At 39.0% G+C, this 23,972-nt stretch overlaps 1 protein-coding gene across 10 annotated transcripts in view; it reads right to left on the minus strand.

Moving 5' to 3' along the window:
* Nucleotides 1-23,972, minus strand: part of DOCK10 (dedicator of cytokinesis 10) — a 146,680-nt gene that overhangs the window by 50,704 nt on the left and 72,004 nt on the right. For 9 of the 10 annotated variants that reach the window (XM_051626315.1, XM_051626324.1, XM_051626317.1 and 6 more), the window contains exons 4-14: nucleotides 23,873-23,955; nucleotides 19,759-19,831; nucleotides 19,314-19,445; nucleotides 18,908-19,042; nucleotides 14,459-14,642; nucleotides 12,733-12,818; nucleotides 10,480-10,563; nucleotides 9,208-9,363; nucleotides 7,779-8,000; nucleotides 6,955-7,077; nucleotides 6,261-6,343 (exon numbers count right to left, since the gene is read on the minus strand). In XM_051626315.1, the coding sequence (XP_051482275.1) occupies nucleotides 6,261-6,343; nucleotides 6,955-7,077; nucleotides 7,779-8,000; nucleotides 9,208-9,363; nucleotides 10,480-10,563; nucleotides 12,733-12,818; nucleotides 14,459-14,642; nucleotides 18,908-19,042; nucleotides 19,314-19,445; nucleotides 19,759-19,831; nucleotides 23,873-23,955 (1,361 nt within the window). The remainder of the gene's footprint in view (nucleotides 1-6,260; nucleotides 6,344-6,954; nucleotides 7,078-7,778; nucleotides 8,001-9,207; nucleotides 9,364-10,479; nucleotides 10,564-12,732; nucleotides 12,819-14,458; nucleotides 14,643-18,907; nucleotides 19,043-19,313; nucleotides 19,446-19,758; nucleotides 19,832-23,872; nucleotides 23,956-23,972) is intronic. The other variant, XM_051626320.1, reaches the window with a different exon arrangement.

Below are 23,972 nucleotides of genomic sequence, written 5' to 3' on the forward strand. Positions count from 1 at the left end.
ATATTTGAAATTGTCATGTAGTCTTTTAGCAAGTTTATGATACAAACTCCTACACAAATTCAAGGGCTCCCTGCAGAGTTTTACACAAGAAAGCTCTTCTGAGCAGTACATTTGCAGGAGCAAAGGCAAGCACAGTTTCCTTGCATGAGCACATCCTGCAAGGACTTACAGCCTTGTTTGATTTGTCATGATGCAGACCTCAGGTGCATCGTGGCTGCTCACAGTTTGGAATTGATGGGGTTTAATGTTGTGACAGATCACCATCAAGTTCAGCATACACCATTTCCCCCCACCTTTTGAAGGGAAGTCTCCCTTGGGAAAGCTGGAAGTGTACAGCATGTCAGTGGAGCCAGCTCTCCACTCCCACCTGACCCTCCTTCCTCTGGGCTGCAAGGCTGCCTTCTCCAGCCTCTCAGGAAGCCCTTGGGGCAGCCCTAGAGAGACCATCCCTAGGTATGAACCACCACCCCTGAGCCTGGCTTTATAATCTTGCTTGCACACCAAGGACATGACTCCTCACTTCAACAAAGAGACTGGCTCCTTATTTCAAGGAAGCATTTTGAAGAACTAATTACATCTATCGGTAGTTTCACCCAAGAACCATGATAATTTTAAGTAGCAGAAATTGTAGCAAGATGTCAAATCCCAACCGTTACATTTCACCATGGAAAGAAACATGCTTTTGCAGAACCAATTTACAGTTCTCTACTGAATCTTCATATGCAAATCTGTTCTGTGTCCTCCCGGAGCATGACACCAACTCGCTGGATCTTTGCTTCCCTTAACAGAACAGGGTAGTGGAGTATCAACTAAATTTTTGGTGAACCAGTGAAAAAGTGCCAGACTGAAACGTGTCTATAAATGGGAACAGTATGTATAGGCTGTTGTGTGCACGGGAAAACATTCCCAGGTATTTCCATTCCTGCTCATTGACACTTGAAGGCTTTAATTAAGACATTCTAGTGCCCTTTGTATATCCCCAAGGGTCACACACGCTGGCTGGACTGGATAATGTAACAGCTATCCAAAGTAATGAACCTTGGATTCAACCGCAGGACGCACAAACATTGCTTAACAAAAGTAAAATGTTCTTGACACTAAGTGCTGTTCTGTGAATCATTTGGCCAGTCTTGCTTCCTTAATTTACTTCTCTGTTCCACTGCCAGTGAGAAGAAGAATTGATGCCAGCACAAATTGTTGCCAGATGCAAAGCAATGGAGTAAACCTTTGGAATAGGATCCCAAGGATAAATACAAATGCACCATGCCTTAATTTAATGAACTGAGAGAAGCACCACTATTTCATTTATTTCTAACTGTAGAGAATAATCAACTCTCTTCTATCAGTATTTTTGCTTCCAGCAGTTAGAAGGAATAAGGTTCACACCAACAAGCCATGTCAAAAATGAGAGAGAAATCAGACCTAATTTCTGGCAGCCACCACTTACTTTACAAATCCTGTTAACAAGATTTAATAGTTATTACAGTATTGGTTAAACTGTATTTCTTGGGCTCAGCAGTGCTTCCTTCTCCAGACTAACACAGAGGACTAAACCACTCAGCAAGTGATTCCCACTGTGCCAGTGGGCTCTGCAAGGTGATGCTGAGCAAACCCAGGCACTGCTGGAGCTTATGAACCAATTTCAGCGCAAGTTCCAACAGCAAGGAAACCACTGCTCAGCACAGCAGGGTGGAGGGGCACTTACCAAAGTGCTGGGGATCCTCATAGTATAAAAGGAAAAAAAGCCAGGTCTGTGCTGGAAGCAGCTCACTGAAAATCAGCACACTGAACACTGCTTCCTGGGAGGCTCAGGGTCATGTCACTGTCACCTCCTTCCCTGTGGCCCCTCTGTTTTGGAGTCAGAAAGGCTTTACAGAGTCCTCCTGACTAGAAACACTTCTCCCCACCATCAGTGCTCCCTGGGTATCATATGCTCTGCCTCAAGAACTGCTCCTCACCTGTTCAGCAGCACATCCCTGCCTAAATAATACCCCCAGGACAAAATTAAAGGCACGGAACCAGATCTCATACAAAATAGTTACTTTTATCCCTCCAAGTTACACACAATACTCCATTTATGTAAAGCTCTTGCTGCTACAAGAGCATTTTAGATGTCCGTTGAAAACAAGATAACCCTTAAAAACAGATATGTTTATCCACTCAGGGAAGACAGATAGCTCTCTGCTGGTCAAACTGTACTGGTGTCTCCATTCCCTGACTCGTTGAAGCTGAAGAACTGTCAGAGAATAAAGTATTCTGTGTATTCTGTCTGCAACTAGATAATTCCAATCTGACATTTTGCTACATCCTTTCAGGCTGCTGGGCACAGGTGGAGCAAGAGTGCTCCTTGTCACAGTGAGCACACTGGGAGCATTTGAGAATGGTAACTGTCATATCGAGGAAAACAAAATACAGTAAAGTATTTACAACAATCCAGGAGTCCAGTATTTGTCTACGGTATTGATGACTCCTTACTACTGGCTATTTATTTACCAGAGAGATTCTAATAAGAAAAATTTCACAGAACTAAAATCCTGAAGAGATTCTAAAGGTGTTAATTTAGGGGAAAATAAATTATCAGGTTTCACTGAAGAAACTGAAACATCACCTCAGTATTTAAAGTGTTCCTTTGATTCCATTATTCTGACATTGTTAGCCAATAGTCCACAACTGTAAAGAAAAACTACAGAATGCTCATAATTTAATGTTAAAAGCACTACTTTTTAGGTAGCGGCCTATGATTTCTGGAAAAATTGTTCACCTCCACAGTTCTCTGTGAGATCTGCAGCTACTGTAAGTCAGTGCAGCCTCACTGCCTTCAGCAACATGGACCTACACCAGCTGAGAACCAAAGCAGCAGCTGCACAAGCCATTGAAGGGTTCAAATATTAGGCCCTAAAATGTCAAGTGTACAAGGGTGGAGAATATTTGAAGGAACCGCAGAGTGTAAAAATGAATCTGAGTGAAGTTTCCCCACACCTGTGATATGTAGCTTAGGCTCATATTTGTAAACTTTGGCAGTTCTGGCAGCAATATGAGAAGGGAAGATGGATTTGACACACTGTAATTCTAACATACACTGTAATTCTAACATACACTGTAATTCTAACATACACTGTAATTCTAACATACACTGTAATTCTAACATACACTGTAATCGTACCTGTGAGAGCAGAGAGACACCAGATCCCACCAACGCCAGCAAGACATCAGGGAGGAACCCTGAATCATGCTTTTGAACGTTGCTAACAAACCAGACGCTGCAGCAGCTAACGGAGAGTTTCAGTCACATGCACAATACCCAGCTGTCAAGATTTTGGCTTGCTGAATGTATTTGTAACAATCGCACTGTACCATCTGTAACTGCTTTAAGGAGGAAAAGTTTCCACACAAAACCAGGACTGTGGTTAACGCCAGAATGAAATAACTGGAAAAACACATTTCCAAACCCAGGGTTTTGCTATTTATCATAGTCAAACCATTTTCCCTCTTGTAGTGCAATAGCCTCCTGTGGAAACTTCTATTTTCAAGATTTGAAAATAGAAATACATTTTATAGAGCTGAACTGTACTTTGCTTTTACCAAAGAGAGTCCTGAGCAATGCCAATACATAAACAGATGTAAATGAGTGCAGAATTTGACCCAATGAACTAAACAAATGCAACGTCACTGATGTCAACAAGTCCATACATATGGAGTATTTGGTCAATGATTTTTAAACTATATTATCTTATAATGTGACTTATGTTAAGAGCTGATAAACAAATAAAAAAATATATTCTGTAATAATTCTACAGATGGGAAGAAAGTGTTTAAATCGTATGGGTAGAAAAGCACTGAATTAGGATGCCATCCAAAAATACTGCCTACTGGAACTGAAGGATGTCCACAAACATGAGTTATGTCCTCTGCCCACGTGGAGACCATCCCTGTAATGCACAAACAGTAAGTCTGCAAAATATTGAACTCACCATGCATTCGCTAACACTGCAAGCATATATTCCCATTTACATTTGGGAAAGTACAGCCAGAAATATTGGCCAGAAAAACATAGTTAGGAATTATTTGATCCTGTCTTACGGAAAAGAAAAACAGAGTATGATGTGGACATCTTTTCAATTTTATTTTCTAAGACTCTGGGCTGCACACTGAAAAAGAAGCCTAAAATTTTGGGGTGAATACTCAGTGAAAAAAGTATTGTAATCTCTGAAACTGAGAAAGGATGGGACTAGAACCAAGAGTTTCCACTGACAAAAAGTCTCAGAAATTAGAGTGAGGATGGCTCAGACTCCCAGATTTTCCCATTCCCACTGAGCATCAGCCAAGCAATCTCCTCTCAAATGGAGCCCTATTGCTCTCATTCTGCCTTATGTCCTTTGCCACATTCCAGACTGCACCAATTAACCTTTCTGCTTGGAATTAAAAAAATAAAATCTCTGTTCAAACATTCACCCAATAGTACCGTTCTCCATTTTGATGAGCAGCAGTTAAGTAGAGCAATCCATCTACAGAAAACGCTTCTGCTCACATGGCTGTGCTGACTGGAAGCTGATGCTATCGTATACCATGGTACTAAAAATCATAAAACTCACATGTAGGTTTAATGATTTATTAGTCAAGCTTGATCTAATCCGTATTTCATTCCTTACTCCAGATTACTGTGGCTCGTTATTACAAAATAAATGTATCCAGTTATAACACTATGGCTGAGATGCCCAGGAGTTGCCAGCTGGTATTTTAACGATAAAATATCTGAAATGACAATCTTGTGAAAAGTACCACTTTCTCAGAGCACCCTAGCTTGGCAGGCATTTAAGACACTATCCACCTTACAGAGTTGGAATTAAAATTTCCTTCATGTCTGTTAGGCTTCCCTTAGGCAGAGCATGTGCAGACCTGCAGCTCCAATGCTGGGCCGAAGACCCAGTGCTGTGTAACTGGGAGCAGTGCGGCCATGGCACATGCACAGCCCAGCAGCTGAGCACCAGCACAGCCCCAACCCTGCTTCTGCCCACACCCTGTGAAAGGGAAATGCAGTTCTTTCAAAATAAGCAGAAAACCTTTCTGTATTTTTTTTTTTTTTTGGCAGGAAGCACTCTGAGATAAGATTTGCTGAAGATGCAGAAGAATGCTTTAGCCTCCTCCACATGAATGAGTGACTGGCCTGACCCTGAACTAGTTCAAATCATGATGTCCTCTAAAGATAGCTACAGGAATGACTGAGTTGCACACCCCTGATGGTACTGCAGCAGAGCACAGGCAGGACAGAGTTAATAAAAAGCATCAAGTCAGTCTGATGCCAAACCTGCACCTCTTGCTATTCTACAGTCCATTACACACTAAAAGTCTGTCAACCCAAGAGACACCCATCAATATAATTGTGATGAATGGTTCTTTGGCTACAAAGAAGTAGTAAATATTGAGAATCCTTGAGCTTGCAATTATCAAAACACATTCTCAGCTTTCACTTGATCATGCACATGCTTCTCAAGTCCCTATTGGATATTGACAAAAATGTCCATTAAAAATAAATGAACTCTTCAAATGGCCATTCTTTACTGTGTCTATCCTCCTTTGCCATCTAAGCATCATATTCTAAAATCACAAGCTTTCTCCTATACACAGCAGAGGTAACTGCACTTCTGGTGCTCCATACCTCCACACCAGAAGCTCTTGGCCACCTGGCTACCCCTCACAGTCATGGGCAATGCCACAACATGATACTCGCTCCTCCTTCCCCCCTGCACCTTCAGACAGCTCTCCATTACCTGGCCTGCCATGGTCAGAACAGAAGCCACAGAGGAGAAGAAATGTTTACATTTGGAAATCAGCAGCTTTCCATTGCAACTCTATTTCAGACCATAATTACTCTTGTAGGAAATCCTTGTGAGAACTGTGACTTTGAAATCTCTCTGGTCATTTTTAGCACCAAATCACTGGTGAAGCTCATGATAAACCGATATTCTGACAGCCACCTTTGCTACTCCCTGACAACTTACATGACAACTTACTACATACATGAAGAAAAGATTCCACCACAGTAACATTTAATGAGAAAGTAACTGATGTTCAGCCTTATGAAAAACATGGCAATGAAATAATAAAGCTGAAGAAATAATAATAATAAATCTTCTGGGGTCCTGGATCATGCAGAAAGCTTTGCTTAGCTGCAGGCACAAAAAGTGCACAAGAATAAAATTATACAAGTCTAAGAGAAAAATAAGCTCTATAAGATACTTAGAAAAAGAATAAATACATACCTCACTGACCACGCAAATGGCATACGGTATTTCCCCAACTTGCTGCAGAACTGTTTATTGGATTTTAACACTTTCTGTGCACACTACAAAAAAGAGAATCTTAATTATTTCATCAATATCATTATAATATCTGAAATGCAGCACTGACTACATGCAAGTACTCCTCTGCTGAAGAGGTTAGAGTGCCCCTAAAATAATTTAACCTGATACTGCCTATAACAGAATACAGAATGCTGGGTGGACAGCAAAGGCATCACAGATGAACATGATGCCACTGATGAATTAAAGCCCTTCACCATCCCTTCAGTCAGAACTGCATCAGTTATGGTTGTTATTCCAGTTTTCTGTAATATACCCCATGCAGATGCACAACCTGCTCTTGGAGAGAAACAGGCACTTCCCTCAATTTTGCTTTTATATGAAGTGCACTAACTTGTAATTTCTAAAATTGTGCTGAAAGAGAGTAGCACTCTGCTAAGACAACTAGCAGAGGAATGCACCATGAATGGATTTGTATGTTGCAGACAATATGGTACTTCATTTATTCCATCAGTGGAGCTTGGACATCTGCTTCCTTAGGTGTGGGCCTTCTGTGAGCTTGTCCTGGTGAGATTTGTGAGGACAATTTGCAGTATCTTCACCTTCCAACAGGCTAAAGATGACAAACAATGAATATATGTTCCTGTTACACTACCTTAAAAGAATCAGGATTCTTAATGTAAGGTTCAGCACTGCTGGCAATGTTTCCTGTAAGCACCTTCTCTATTTTTGCCACTAATACAATCTCAGAATGAGGATTACTTATGGAGAAAAGGGCCTGTTGATGAAAGAGAAAACAGTTAAAAATATATAGCAATACTGGAGAAATGAAATACTGCTAGTGGTCCCTGTTGATGGAAAAAAGTAACAAAACAAAGTCAGAAATGATTATTATCTCTACGTATTCAATACAGCCAGATGGAAAATGAAACCTTTGTGCAAGTGCCCAAGTAAGCTTGTGCAAATGTAGCACCTTGCAAACAGACAGTCTCAAGTCAAGATGAAATATGACCATGTTAGCATCACCTAACCTTATTATTCCTTTTGGACAGTACTTAAATGCTGGCCTAGATCAGTCGCAGCTCAGGAAAGTGATGGAGAAGAAAAGGTAATGCATGGGGTTTTGGGGTAAGGCTTATAGCAACAGCAAAACATGGAAGTACTTTAAGACAAACATAGCACTGAGCTGTCACTTGCAATTTTATTTGGCTGGTTTGGGAGAGGTCAGCAAATTAACCCAAAGAGGACAGGAAACATGGGTGGTTTCTCTAAATAACAGACACTAACCTTTTAAAAAATTTTGAATGTAAGTGGTTTTAAAGTCTATGCAGGGAGCTCAAATATTAAGCTCCTTGATACAAAATGATGTTCTTGAACACAAGAACCGCTGGTAGTAGAGATAAATTATCTGACAAAAATACTAGAGACCTAAAATAAGCCACACAAGTCACTAAGCCATGCAAGTCATACGTGGAATACCTGTTTTGGGTATTTCAGCCATTCTTCTGGGAACCCCTTGATTTGTGGTTCTTCCATTTCATTTGAGTCTGTAGCTTCAACAGTGCCATTTTCTAACGAAACTGAGGAACCTGAAATCATCTGTCTAACGAGAGAGTGGTTCAAATCCACATGGAAATCAGCAGAGATCTTCCTGCCATCCCTGACATCATACAATGCCACACTCACAAAGAAAGGCTCTACCTGGAGAAAACAGCAGAAACATAATATAGAGGTAACAGAGTAAGGGGGCAAACTCTCTTTTAATAGGTCCCTGCAGCTAGAAAAAAGTAAACAATATTATTTAAAAATTATAAGATTAATTAAAAACACAGGCTCACACACACCCCTGCCAAAGCTAATTTTCCAACTATGTGGTTTCAGGGGCTTTGAAAAGTACTTTGTTAAAAATGACCCAGAACAGCAATTGACAGCTGACTTTGAAACTTGCAGAATAAAAAACAAATGTATTTGTCACAGATATTAGAGTGCATGAACAGAGCCCCAGAGAAACATGTTACAGTGTTTTTAAAAGATAGATTCATAGTTATTATAAAAGAGAGAAGACTGAGGGTGGGCTTTCTAGGGATTGTCAGAAATGTGGCACAAGGATGACAAATGTTAAGTAGATGAAAGATTTTTACTAGTGGAATACAAATGTGTGGGTGTTTCATTCTGTGGGAAACACATATTCCATTTTGTTTTGAAACCAAGAGCATTTAAATGGCCTGCACAGTAGCCACTTCTATCATAAAATACCAGGAAATTAAGTCCTTCAATGACCCTTCATAGTTCTGATGAAATAAATCAGTCTCATAATAGAATAGCACCTTCTGAACTGTCCACAAATCAGAACCTTAACATTTTTGAGATACGGAACAACATATGACAGGTACATATAAGCAGCATAGTCTATGCTTTTTCAGCCTCCCTAGTGAATTATTTCATGCCCTTGATACAGTTATAATGACTTCATTTAAACAGTTATTACAGTCTGCCATAAAGTATTGATTGCATGATACTGAATATGCACTCACTGTAGAAGTCATGAAAAAAAAAAAATAATCAATGCCTTAGATGTAATGTATGAAAGTTCAGTTGCCAGGACACTAGTTCTCAAAAATTTTCTGCTTCAGAAGAAAACTAGCTAAAAACTATGAACTGACAGCTTTTCCCTGTCCTTTTTTCTTAAAGGAAGAATAAGCTAAATTTTCTCATTTGTCCAACAATCAGCTTCAAAACATTTATTGAAAAGTTCATTATTCAATCCACAGAGATCAAGGGAGGGTGCACAGTACACAGCTTTCCTTTCACCATCTCCTTCCAAAGTACCAAGTACACAGAAAGAGAGAAGAAAGAAGCGGGGGAGGAGAAGAAAGAGAAAAAATGCAGGGAAATAAGTAAAGCTTACATTGGTTGAAGGGTCATTTTCATTTTCAGTAACACAGGCCTGGAGGTTCAAACTGAGGGATTTGCAAGTTATCAGGATCCTTTTTGCAGGTTTTCCTTCAAATGGTTTGATCACTGAGTTTGTCCCTGGAAACTCCTTTTTCTGAGGATTCAATGACTGAAATAAGTTGGGTGATTTGTTATACGTGGGAAAAGCAAGGCATTCCAAAACTAAGCAAGCTTTTAAAGGTCTTGATATCACTAAAGTGCATGAAAACCTCAAAAGGTCACTGCTCATATCTTCACATTACCATAGTAAATGAGTGTTGTTCCTAACTTATACATTAGAAAGCAAAGCAAAAAGACTGCCTGATGACATATAAAATTCAGGGGCAGAATTAGGGACCCAAGTTAGGTTTCCTATAATTTTAGAACTTATTTTTGTTCGTGTTTACTTACTGCTTCTGAAACTTTAACTTTTAATTTCCTGATGTAGATTAAACATATTTCAGACTGTAACACCACATCTTAGGTGGTGCCCACCTTCCCCTTCAGACCCTCCCCTTCCCTTTTCCCCTTACTCATACACCACACCACTGTTTCAAATTGCTTAATTTTTTTTCATAATGGTACTACAGTTGACTGAAAACAGGTTCAAGTTTGAATATGTACCTATCTTGATTTTACTTAAGTCTTCTTTTTAAGTAAAAAATAAAATTTCCAGTTAAATCACCAATAAGTGTACATTCAGTGCAAGAAATAACACTCTTTGAAACAGGAACTCTGGCATTAAATTATAAGCAAGCTGAAAATTAAAAAAACAAAAAGCAACCTACAATTCTTAAATTTCCAGCTACACTTCTTCACATAGATAGCCTTTTGTGCCTTCAACTGTACTGCCCCACTGCTTTTTATATCCATTCATGGTTTTGCAGACTAATTCAGTGTAATGCATAACAATAGAAACACTGTTCATGTAAGATTCCCAGTCAAGAAAAATTCTGCTACTGTAATATTTTCAGTTCACTTTAATAATCTGAAGCTTAGCTAGACTGGACTAGATGACCTCCCAAGCTCCATCTTCAACCATTCTGTGATCAAATATGGGCAGAGTCTATATAGAAATCTCTCCAGCCTAGAGATAACTCCCCTTACCCTTCAAAGCTGAAGTCTTGGGTACACACAGCTGCTTGCTGAACTCCAGCCTGCTCTGGTGGCCTAGCTAACCCAGTTAGCTCACACCACCTGTATTTTAAAACTTCTAAGAACTTGAAAAAAATAATAAATCGCTTACTGCTATATCAGGATCCAAAGAGAAAAGATTTAGTCGCTCTGTATTTCGAGAGGCTTTCACTGATTCTTCTGTTTCTGTGATGTACTGTGGTAACAGATAATAAATTAGTTTTCTGCACAAGAACAGAAATCCATAAAGTTGTCAGACTTCTAAATGAATGATCAATGTTTTACTTGAAACAGCACTTCTCATTTCTGCAGTACTTATCCCAAAGCACCTTAAAGCTCATATGCTTGTGAAGCAGGGATTTCAGGTCATGATACACTTCTAAGCAATGCCAAAATAGATCAATTAAGTAATTCAAGTTCAAATATGTTACTAAAGAATCCATTGTGTAAGATGTCAGAACAGTGAATGACTGCACTGAAATCACTTTAGGGATTCCCAAGTCGAGGAAAAAAAAAGCCAAGAGCCCCACAGAAAACCTGTGTCATGGGAAGGGCAGAAAGGGGAGGAGGGAAGTGCATCTCAGCCTTGGTGTGGCTAGACAGATTGCAGTGTGTCACCCAAAGGTGAAGCTGGTAGTCCTCTTCCCATCCACCCTTCTGCCACAAGGCAGGAGCAGTCTGTCTTATTTCTGACAGACATGTGCCTAAGTTAATAATAAAGTCTGTGATAAAATCAACTCAACACTTCCTGAAGCCACCTGGTGTTTTCCTACCCTGCCTTTTAAAAGTTAATCCTCATGTCTAACTTTGATAATTTTCCCCCCATTATTTAAGCCTATTCATCAACACGTGAAGCATGCCCTACATATTCCCTTCCCCTTACAGATCCCTCTTGACATCTTGGAAATGTTTTTTACTCAGTATAAATGTGTTTGATTCTTTCAGACATTTTTTCATTTTGTTTTTCCAAACTTTTATTTACTTTTCAATCTCTGAATTATTAATGGAGTTCACAGCTTTCCTCGTTGCCTAAGGCAAAGTACAAACCTTACCTGACACGGTACAATCTATGCTCTTGTTCAGGTCCCACTCAACTTTTTATGTTTTTACAACAACATGACATTGCTGACACATTAACTAACAAGCAGAGCAGCTCAGCAAGACCAAGAGCACAAAGTTCGTTTCCTAACATGCCCCATCCGTGGGCTCACTTGCAGAGGCAGGTCCAGATGTGTCTCTGATACAGTGGTTTAGGTAGAGATGGGATGGGATTGACTTGCTATGGGCACAAGCCACAGATCACTGCTGCAGCCAGGCCTATAGAGCAAGGTGGGAGGGACGGGCATGAACCATATAAAGGACGATACAAGCATCACACAACGTGCAGACCATCTCTTTTAGCCTTGCAGGCCACCGGTGGTCTTTGAGATATTTTAAGATACCTCTGAGATATCTGTGTTAACTAAACGATTAGAAAGTGTCTATGCACAGATCAGATGCTACAGTTGTCCTTAATACAAAAACTCAGTTAACATTTTTATCTGGTTGTGGGTTTGTTTTTTTGTTTGTTTGTTTGGTTTCAGATTTGTGTTGTGGTTTTGTTTTTTTCTTGGTTTGTTGTTTGTTTTTTTTAATTCTAGATGACCACTTCATACATACAAATACAACCTACGGTAAAATGTAGACCAAATCCTGTCCTGCTTTCAGTTGACATTTGTGAGAGTAATATCCTCAAACAGCTTTTGGCTGCGTAGATAGGTACCATCTAGAGTAGCTCTCTGGCAGAAACTTATAAACAGATTGTGCATTCATTTAAGAAAAAGTAGTAAAATATTTCCAGTTTAGCGTTTCATCAAAAAGCTCCTTAGCACCATTTGCAATTATCTCATCCACATGAGGCAGTTGATGTGATCCAGAGGACAAAGCACCTTCCCTCATAAAACATGCATCTTTCAGTGACATTACAGAAGGCAATGAACAGTTCACAGCTCATTTCCTTGTAAGCCACACAGGAAATCTTGGCTCTCCAAGGGCCAAACTCTTCTGAAATGCAGTTAAAAAGAGTAAGTATTTCACAGGTAACTGCAGGGACCAGACCCTTACTGACTTCACAGGTCTAAATCAAAGCACTCTAGGAAGTACCTACTGTCTTTACATCCACTGGAGCTTTTCTCATATAAACCAAACCATCAACTGTTCAGAAAAAATATTATCCCTGTCATTTGTCATGGCTTTAACAATCACAATGGGCTGTGCTATATTTTCAGACCTTTCACAAAATTAATGATTATCTCTTGGCAGACATTTTTTCACCTAGGTAGCACTTTCCACTAAGCCTGTAAAGGTAAATATGACCATCCATTACTTTTGCAAAGTCTGGGTGCAAGGCGTTCTCTGAAGAGTCAGTCTCCTCTTGAGAGCAATCATAATTCATTGAAACTTCTGCTGTGTCTTGAAAAGAAGAAAAAAAAATGCAAAAAAAAATTATTACACTTGCTATTACCATATGGTTTAAAAAGAAAAAAAAAGATAAAAATTTATCTCTGTGCTATTTCTTTTTATTTCCTTTAGTATCAAAAGACTAGCAAATAGAAGAGATACTAATGTAAGCTTCTGTCCTCCTCAACCTCATCTCCCACTGGTACTTACTGTAACTTAGTCTATATTTCTGTATTTAAGCTTTTATACAAGAGGCCTGACTCTACTAAGTGAAACATCTGACACATTTCTCCATGACGAATATTCATGCCCACAACAAAGACACTTCCTTTGCTCTCTCAGCTCCTTCTGACGCAACAACAGGGGTTTATGTCAACTGAAAGATTTTTGGACACCCAGTAAAGTGAATCTTCAGTGAGGTGGGCAGGACCTCACCAGCAATTTGGGAAGGGGAGGGATGGATTCTGAACTCCATGAGCTGCAAACCTATGGATGCAGAGAACAGCACCATCCAGCAGTCCCTTTGCTTTACTTACCTCCCCAGGGACTGTTCTGATTTCACTAGGTAATTCAGCCATTTAGGGGTCTTCTGCCAAGAAAGCATCATGCCTTTTGACAAGTTAAACTCCATAGCACATTCCTGTTGCTTGTTATCAGGGTTTTTACCAGTAGAGACTTCTGTTTTCTGCTAGCCTTATGTCTTTGACCTTCTATGCACATATTTCTTTCCATTTCATTAATATCCCACCTTATGGGTGGGATTTTCAAAAAGTACTTCTCTGATTCTGAAGTGCAAGTCTTTTGTGCCTCCAAATTACAAAAAACCATCTTTGGCTACATGAAGAGTATCCTGTCCCTTCAAAATCAGAATTTATTATAAACATCAGGCTAAAGCCTTCAATTAGCTCTGAACTTCCCCAAGATTCAAATGCACATGGATTCAAAGCTTTGACTCAGCTCAGAGCACAAGTAGTTCAAGTATGTACTAGGGTTTCAAGAGTTTTCAGGCTTAGAACTTCAGCTGGGGTTCATCCAAACTGAATGTGGATTTATTATGTGGAGGAATGAGTTATTGTCAGATGAGGAGTGGTGTGTAACAGAACATCCAATTCTTTCTTCCACAGTGAAATCATACTAATATGCAAACTCACAAAAACAAGAAATGAAAACTCAAACTTCCAGGGAAAGCATTATACCATAGCTGGGATTTTTTTTTTTTTTTAATTATTAGCTTCAGATTTTTAAATAAAACAAAACTCTAGAAAAAGAAGGGATCTAACCCCTCTCTAGCACAAAACTCTTAAAAACCTTCAGGCTCCAAAGACAGTAAACCACAAAGTACTAGTAAGATCATTGACAGTGAGGACTATATTTAAGAAGAGCTGCATATGCAAAACAGAGCCACGTTACTCCTGCTGAATTTGTGGGGAGCAGCTCTACCTCCCCCACAGCCTTTGGAAAATAATCTGTGGGGAGTTAGATGACATTGTTCAGGGACTGCCAAAAGGCTGGTGCTGCTTCGTCAGAAATCAATAGGTGCAGAATACATTACAGACTCAGGCAGTTAAAATGATTCAATAGTGATATCTGAAGGTTCAGTTTTTTGCATTTGATTAAAAAAAAATAAAATGCAAGAGACTATTCACTCTTACCAAGTTTCAGATCAGTGAGATCTGCACTTTTCCTCTCCTGAATGGTTCCCTCTGGATTTATTTGCAGGATTTTGTTGAGAGTGAAAATCCAGTCATCCATATCCTGCTCATTTTCAGCTGCCAGCACAAAGTATGTGAGATCATTCATTTTCAACTCAAAGGCATGTTTCCTAAGCCTGTTATTCTGTTGGAACAAAAGGAAAACAAAAATAAACACTAGCCCTAATTATGAAAAGATACTGAAAAAGGCATCTGTAAGATGGACGTATAACTGGGCACTCCTTAAAAAACAACATTAAGCAAAATTAATAGCTATAAAGAAAATTCAAGTAGTGTGATATTAACACAAATTTATGTCAATGTATTGTTGTGTCTTTGTGCATCTAAGATTTTCAATGGCCAAATATATGTCTATTTAGCCATAGAAATGTAAGACTATGGACAATAACACTTCAAACTACATTGGGGAATACCTCCCAGGTGGAACAATGGAAGACCATGGATGTAAAGGGACAGCATTGCTACATGAGCTGTAGCTGTCTGGTCAGCACATCTCTAAAGCCCAAGTCTCCTATACCTTACCAGCACACCACTCAAAAAGATCCTAAGTGGTGCTAAGTTGTATGAACAATTCCACAATGGGAACAGGACCGAGTTCACCAAATTCAAATTAGCAAGCAAAGTCAGCATGTGGACACAAACTCAAAACTAATTACGAACAACCTATAAAATCTTCTGTTTTGAGATATTTACAGATGCTGCTAACAAGCTACATAAAGGTAACATTTTCTGAACATCTCATGAAGTTAGAATAACACAAAACGCCCAATATACTGGCAACAGTTCAAGTTCCAAGATCTGTATCACCAGACCTTACCTGCAGTAGATGGTTAATCCATCAAGTTCTGTCACAGGGATTAACCAGTGCTTATTTACTGAAACAGCTAAATAATATTAAACAAAGTGGTAAGATCTAATAGAATGTGCTTCTTTCTTCATGTGTATCAAATCAGTGAGGCTTGTATCTCTTTGTCTTATGGAAGTAGTTGCATCAATTGACTCTCTTCCTTGTTTAAATCTGAAAGAACTCTTAATATGTCCTACCTCCTATTACTTCATTAATATTTTACAACTGGCTATGGAAATCAGTGCCACCACTTTATATTCAATATTCCAGAAAATTGCCACCATTTTTGCTGACACATCTAACCTTGGAGCAATGCTGACAAAAAAACCCCACAACAATTCATCCACCCCATAACTGGCTGCTTCAATATATTGTTGGTTTCTTGATTAATAGTCTCAAATAATGTGACAATTGTATCCTGTAGTTCTACAGACTATAACCATGTCTCAGTACAGTCCTATATCAACAAGTTACTAAGTGTAGCTTCTAAACCAGATGGTGAGATGATAGTGATATTTTTAAGAGGAACAGAGGCAAAATCTGATACTGATTAGCAGAGATGGAGACCAAGAAGCCAAGACACTGAGAATAAATTTCCATGAACAATTTTTTTTCCAGCAGCAGAGATGATTTAGAAGATTTCTACTCAATCTGTTGTTAATCACTTGCTCCAGTCCTTATATCACATGTCATGATCCAGCTCAGGAATCAGTTAAGACTGAACAACTTCTTCTAGAGCTACTTGGGTCAACTGTCAGTGAAACCTTGGCTTTTCAAATTGACCTGGGATTGTATGTGTGTATGTGCATGCGTTTGTGTTATTTTTTGGTTCTGCTACTGGAATTCTCTGTTCACCCAACACAGGGTAAGAATAGGGTTGGGTTTTGTAGCAATTGGTTCTTGGTTGTCCCAGTATTTTTCTTGATCCTGACATCACTCTAGTCCTCCAATCACTTCATACACTCAGATTAATGGAAAACAATGACTAAAATGTGACTGAAAGTGGTTTTACTGATATAACATGAGGGCTTGACTGAGCTAGAATTTAACAAAACTATGCCAAGAATCTTGGTAATGGCCATTCAAAACTTTTAAAGATAGATTATATGGTTAAGTGGATTATGTACACCATTTTACCCACCATCTATAAAAGAAAATGCTATGTTTCAATTTATCTTCATGAAGTAGATAGAGCATCAAAATGAATTAATTTCTTATCTCTATTATGTACTTCCCCTACAGACATGGCCAACATCTTGAAAGCAGGAACTGTAACACTCTTAGACATTATCTAACAGAGCAATACATCTCACATGGTGAATCTTCAGAGCCTTAGGGCAGGAAAACTTCAATATCCACTTTTCCATCTGCACTTCAGACTTCTGGCAAGCAGATGAGCTCTACAGCAAAGTCTTGGTTTCAAGACTAAAGCTGACTATTTTCTTCCTGATCAGTTACCGGGGCTGGGAGGGGGGAAAGAGGTGGGAGGAAAAAGTACCATTTCTCAGTTTGTTTCTCTATCAGTCCTTCCACATGGTATATGGACCTTGAGGTTGACTGGTGAACTTCAACACTTAATTTCAAGTTTAAAGTTTCTTCCAGAAGGAAATAATACCAGATTCAAAAGAAACTACTACAGATGAGCTATAAATGAAACATCATGCTAAGTCTACTGCCTGCAGGGTCATTCTTCCAAAGTAACAGAATTGTTTGGAAATATTCTGTGTTTTATCTGGAGATGGTTTTTCAAGGATGTGTACTAAATTTTAGATATCCAAACTCTATAAAACAGAAGCTCAAAGTAATTAATAGAGAGTTAAACAATTTATAGTGGTATTAAAACTCATTAAATCAGAACTTTCACATCACAGTGTTCCTCTAAATCTTCAGTTCTACCCAATTTTTTGTCCATATTCTACGGTCTCCCTGCTTATGGCAACTCTAACCCAGATTTTGTTTTTCTGTCCTATGATCCTAAGTTCATCACAGACTTTGACAGCTGATGACACGTGCTGTATTAGCCCCTTGGCCAAGGCTCTCACTTTTTGATAGTGAAGATAGCTCACACATTGGTGCATCCCATTCTAAATGTCAGTCACAGAACAGTCTTGGGGTAAGTGAGAAGAGACCATAAAGTTCAAACCACTTGGGACAATTTGGAGGAACACTGTAGATTTAGAAGGGAGCTGTCAAAGTTCAGGAGGAAGATATAAAATATTTCTTGAGCTTTTTTGTCAGAGGTTAATAAAAAAGGCCAGAAATCTTGTGGCCAGGACACTTCGGCTATCATGGAGTGTCACCGGCACCCTCTGGAACAGCTATATCAAAATCTGTATCTGAAACTACACTACAGGGATGCTCAGGGCTTAACTGGAACTGTGGCTGAGACCCATCCTAAAAGAAAGCACAAACTCCCAGCTAGCAGGAGCAAGCAGTAATTTCTAAACAGGATTTCTGTATAAGAACCTTCTCTATGGCTTCTGCCACACCTCCAAGCTACCTGTTAGGGTCTTTCAAGCCAATGGACTGACGCAGGCAAACATCATTGTCCCTCTACATATTTATCTCCACCATTTCCTACACCTATTTGGAAAAAACAAAACAAAACAACCCCACATCCTATCAAACTACACAGGGGAAAGAGTAATTCCCTACAGAGCTGCCCTATTTTACTGGGTGCAGGAGCGAGGTTCTGCAAGGGGCTGTCAGCAAATATTGTTTCCAGAATGAATTACACATCAATTATTTTTCTTGCTCCAAAGGGCCTGTTTGGGAGTGAAGGAGATACTTCCTAACCAATGATAGATTTTGTTTATCAGGGCTTTTTCCTTGCATTACCTGGAAGATTTTTTTCAAAGCAGTCTGCACTAGCACTGTTACCAGTCTTTACTGGTTGAGTAGTAAAGAATAAAGTATAGCTAAAAAATCCAAGGAATTTCCTTATTTAGTGACACAGGAGGCTAGATCAACCACAGTAACATACTATTCAAGATAACATCTTGTTTAGAATGTAAAAAAAATATGAAAAAACCCCACCAAAAAATAGGTGGTGTCAGACATTTCTGGCTATTTATTCATCTAAGCCACAATAAACAACAAGGCTTTGTCCTACCTGCTGCCATTAAGACTCTCTATCACCTCCAAAAGTGATGATCTTCACAGAGGCTCAGGATACAGGATTAATTTATCACTTGCCCAACAGCCAAAGCTGTGTAACCTGAGTCTTTTTAACCCACGACAAGCAAGTATGCTCCTAGTAAGCATGAGGCACAATCTGACAGCTAAGAAAGTTTCAGTGAAACAAAACATTTTAGGATATTTTTTTCTCACATGTGCCATGGGCCAAGAGCGTGATCTGCTACCATAATTCAACTGTGGTGTTTGTAACCTGTTGGTCTGAGCACTTGCCCCAATTTAAAGAGCATTTTCATGAAATGAAACTGCTATGGAGATCAGGCTCTCATTAAAGTATGCCATCTTCTAATTGCCTTTGTAAATTTCTCTGACACCAAAACAATACAATGAAATAAACAGAAAATTACCTGTACGACTCCTGTACAAGAATCCAAGAAAATACATCCCTTTGGCTCCTTGGATATTTTTTCATCTTTATAAAAATTCATAATATACGAATTATCCGACAACTGTGTCAGCTGGAAGTAGCGCTTTTTGAATGACTGAAGTGGGAAACAGAAAAAAAGAATGTCAGTTGTTGTACTGCAAATCATTGTCACTCATACTTCACTCACAGGGTTTAAACAACAGGCACCTCCCAACTGCTCTTCAATGCACTATTTTGCAGACAACTGCAATATTACTCTACTATCTTTTAAAGTACCGTAATCAAACCTGAGACATAAAGAGCTAAATGACAGTAGCAAAGAAGCATGCCTCAGTGGGGGGTATAAATCCACATGGAATAAAGAAAGAATGATGCTGTGGCCTTACCCGAACAGTAATGCTATTGTTTACAGTGCTGTTGAAATTCCCTTTATAAAGCCACCCAGACTTGTAAACTCCTGCTGCTAATCCTCCTCCTCCACCACCACCACCTTTTGAAGAGGAGTGGGATGTTGTATCCTGCATGAAAGACATGATTAATATTGCATGGACTTGGTTTTTGAATTTTAAGATGAAAAAATGTGTGAATATCTGCTTGCCAACAAATAATCATCCTTTCATCCCTTTTAAAATGTTATTAATACGCCTGCTGTGCACATGATGACATAATAGACAAAGCTCTTCCACTAAATTCAGTTATTTAAAATATGAAATATTTCATATGAGATGATGAGCTTTCATTATCGTTCTTTATTTGATACTAAACCAAGAAATAACTCTTCCCAGAGAAAAACAAAACTAAAAATAAACCACCAAAAGACAGAACACATACTTCATCCTTATCCACATCTTCATGATCGATTTCAAAGGAATGTGATGGCAGTTTCTCTGGTCTACATTCATTTCTGGAAGGGAAGGAAAAGTCTTTACTTATTATTATTTCAAATAATTTTGTACCTTCTATTTCAGGGAGGCCACCACCCTGAGCCCCCAGGGGATCTTCAGGACACCCATTGCTGTGATCCTGCTACCTCCTTTAAAAATCACTACAGGTTCAAATACAGCTTTTTTAATTTAGCTCAAGATATATTTTTTTTCCAATACTGTGGAGTTGCATCCTTTCTGTACAAGCAATGAAACACCACCTCTTGTTCTCTTCACTGCTCTTTTGTCACAACAGGCAATAAAACCCAAAGAATTTCCAAAGAGATATCCCATTTAAGGCTTTAAAAATGCATGAAAATTAACTCCTTAATAGCCTTTCCTAACCAAGAACAACATGAGAACATTTGGCTTAAAGCTTCTCTGTCTCTTTAATATTTCAATATATTTTTACTATTCAATATGAGGAGCACAGTCTTAAAGTAATTTTTAAAAATACACAGATGTCTTTTTGATGTGGTGCCACTTAAGATCTTCATATTGTGGACTTAAAACCAAAACTGAATATGAAAAGCAAAGCACTTAAGCATTTGCTTAATTTTAAGCACAAAATAAATTGTTACTTTATTTCAGAGTACTTACAAGTTGCAGAACTAAAGCTTAAGTAACAGCTAAATGCACACGTGAAAAACTCAAAGCTATTTTTAAATGGAGGAAAAATAGGGGCTTTTTCTGTGGTCTGAGATGTACCAACATTGTTTTCAAATTCCTGAGGATTACAAATCTCATCTTGGAATCTTCAGTTATGATATGAAAACCGACAAAAGTCGTCATGCTAAAAGCCATCACTTATCAGGAAGATTGACTGCTCCAGAACTTATTTGCATCTACCCAGCCTTGGAGCAGGAGCAGCACAACACTACTCTCTACTGTGCAAGGAAGTCAATCCAAAGAGAAGCTGAGAAACCACACACTCCGAAGTCGGACTTCTCTCTCAATTTAGTGACCCTTATCTCACACTAGCGCATAATATTAAATGTCACTAATTAACAACAACAATAAAAAAGTGGTAACTTTTACCCTTTGCATTTCCTATTGCTTTATACACTCTAACCTTCCTAATCTGTATGTTGCATTTCCTCCTCACTTTCCCCATTTCAAAGTCTGTGTTCTCATGATGTGACTACCCCACCACAATCCAAGTCAGCATTTCAGCAGAGCAGAACCAAAGCACACAGAAGACTGGAGTGTTTTATTCCCAGTTTTAGTTTGTTCCAGGTTTGTCCAGTGTTTATTTAACCTGAACAACTGATCAATATTTTGTATACAAGGAACATTTGCAATCTATTGATATCTGTAAAAGCATTACGAATATCTGTGATGGAAATCCATTGCAGCTTTTCCAATGTAATCAAGGACAGCTGCTAAAAATTCTTACACAAGCACTCCCTCCTATCCAAAACACCCAATGCCCCCCCCAAATCAAAGAACCTCAACCCAAATTCCACCTTTTACAAAAAACACCATTCAAGCCTTCACATTTTTAGACAAATAATGAATAAGCCAGTAGGTTTTTATCTAAAAATTATCCTCTTTGGTATACCCTCTCTTTGTCTGCCTACTCTCTTTAAATCCATATGAAGATGTAGAATTCCAAGGGACCAGACCTGAAATATTTCACAGATGTTCTGGGTTTTCTAGAAACGACATAAAAAACTGCCTAATGACGACTCCTGTTCCCAGACACATTGTCCACCACAGCACATGCTAAGCAAACCCTGTTCTTCCACCTTTCCACTTGCTTGAGAAGCAAGAACACACCAGCACAAAGCATGACAAATGCTGTAAAAAGAGGTAGTGAGAACTCACAGAGAAGAATTTAAAGGGTAGAAAGACCAGAGGAAAACCTCAAAGGAGAAACATGCTCAAAGAAAAAATAAAGCAACTGCTAAACATTTTAGTCATGTTGTGAACTTGTTGAGCTCTTGCCTGGTGCTGCACCACTACTTCAGTGGTGCTGCACCATGGCCACGTTGAGTCCTCACTGCCTGTCCGAGGCAGTCAGCAGCATATTGCACCTGCTCCCCAATCAAAAAGGGTCAATATTCAGAAGGATTAACTTGGATATCCGAGACAAAGCTGCTACACCGTGCAGCCATTCCTCAACGTGCTGTATGACTGCCAAACAGCACAGCACGGCCTCAAGTACAAACAAGCAGGAACAAGTAGGACTTGTTAAGTTCCAATTTCTGTGTTTCTAAATGGGAAAGCCCATGAGAAGGTTCTGCACCCCCTCAGTGAATGGAAGTACTTTAGCCACAGCTCGATCTGATAGCATAAATTATCTTCCTTTCTCATGATGCAAAACTAAACACCTAACGCTCACTCTTTCCCCGATACAACCGTTTCCTGTAAAGGAATCAATACAACATGCTCAGGTTTCTGAGAGTGTGACAGCAGTTCTGCAAAAATGAAACAAAAACTGTGGAACTTGGGCATGCAGAGCTATCAACAGTGAGATGCAATACTGCAATAAGGATGTATCAAGCCACTTTATTTTTCATCAGGAGAGTTAGTCTAAAACACTGAACTTCCTAACACTGATGCTGAAGAGGCTGGAAATGGTATGAAATTTGGTGAACTCCAAACCAGCTCTGGTCAAGGTATATTAAGCTCAAAAGCATGACAACTTTCAGCAATCAAAAGACAGACACTCCTGCTCTAACTTTGCTTCTGAAACATCAACCAGTGCTGCATCCAAACAATTTCTGAGTGCTATGTGCTGACACAAGACAAAACCAGGTCTCTTGTTTTGTTTTAATATTCTATGCAAGGGGGAAAAAAAGTTAGAGACACTGTAACAGCCCTAGAGCATGAACTCATGAAAGTAAATTATATTAAGCACCATATTAAAATAACCTTCAGAGGACATAGATAATCAGCTAAAATGTACTATTGTGCAGAGTAATGCAGCCACATCTGTCAAATGCATATTTCATAAGAGTAAAGATGCTTAAGTGGAAAACTGCTGTGCTGCAAACATTGTTCTAGAACACTAAATGCATTAATTTTCTAAAACAGTCAGTTCGATGGGTACTGAAGGAAAGGTATGTTATTAATCTCTGATTAGCAAAACTGTTTTTAATGGCTTTTTATACTATCATATTCACTGTTCATAAGAATACCAACATGTAAGAGGAAATGCAGAAATTAGAGAAGACTTGCAGCACAAAAACCTCTGAATACAGCATCTAAATGGACCATAAGAATCAGTTTATAGATTCCTTCAACAATATGCTTAGTTTGTATAGTTTCCATCCAAACCAAGCCTGGAGCACCCATTCCTGCATTATGTGCACATAACAACCTTTTTAGTCTGGTATAATGGTTTTTATGCCTTGAATTCCAGGAGAGGAGGCAGTAACACAGCTTGTTTGAAAATTCCATTATTTCATTAACTTCTTCTGAAAACAGTCCTCAGGGCAGAGGGTACAAACCTGCCAGCGACAGGAGTGTGAGTGGAAAGTCATGTGAGAAGCAATGAGAGCCAAATTCTTAATTTCTTTCCACTCAAGTCAAGGAACTTGTTCAGTCTCCTCCCAGCACCTTTATGCTGATTTTAATGGGCAGCCTTGGATCACCAGCTGCACCCAGTTCTTTTGTACAGTGCAGCTAAAAAGCATTAAGTGAAACCCTACTCCACTGTTACACAGAGTAACTAAAAGGAGAATTAATCCCAGTTAAAGGTGAGTGACATTTATGCATTATTTAGGAAAATGGAAAGCCAGCTTTCCTGTATCAACTGTGCTCTGAATATGCAAACACACTTCTAAGGATTTGAGTCAGCACTAGCAGAGTTTGTTGATACTACTGAATTCTGCAGAGTCTTGAACTTTTGCTAAAGGACATTCTCTTCTCCTTTTTAAAAATGCAAGGCACTATAAATACAGTAAAACAAGCAGAGCATATAAGACAAAGGAAAGTGTAAATATGGACAAAGCTCAACAAAAGGACACAAACCTCATAGGAAAGCATAAAAACTAAAAACTTATGCTGTATCTTACTGTGGCAAGTGTCGAAAGTCTTCTGAATACTGCTCATATTTGTAGTTCACAACATGCCACTGGGAACTGTAGTATTTACAAGCCTAAAGAGAAAAAACAA

The sequence above is a fragment of the Apus apus genome, chromosome 8 (assembly GCF_020740795.1).
Source record: "Apus apus isolate bApuApu2 chromosome 8, bApuApu2.pri.cur, whole genome shotgun sequence".
Lineage (NCBI taxonomy): Eukaryota > Metazoa > Chordata > Aves > Apodiformes > Apodidae > Apus > Apus apus.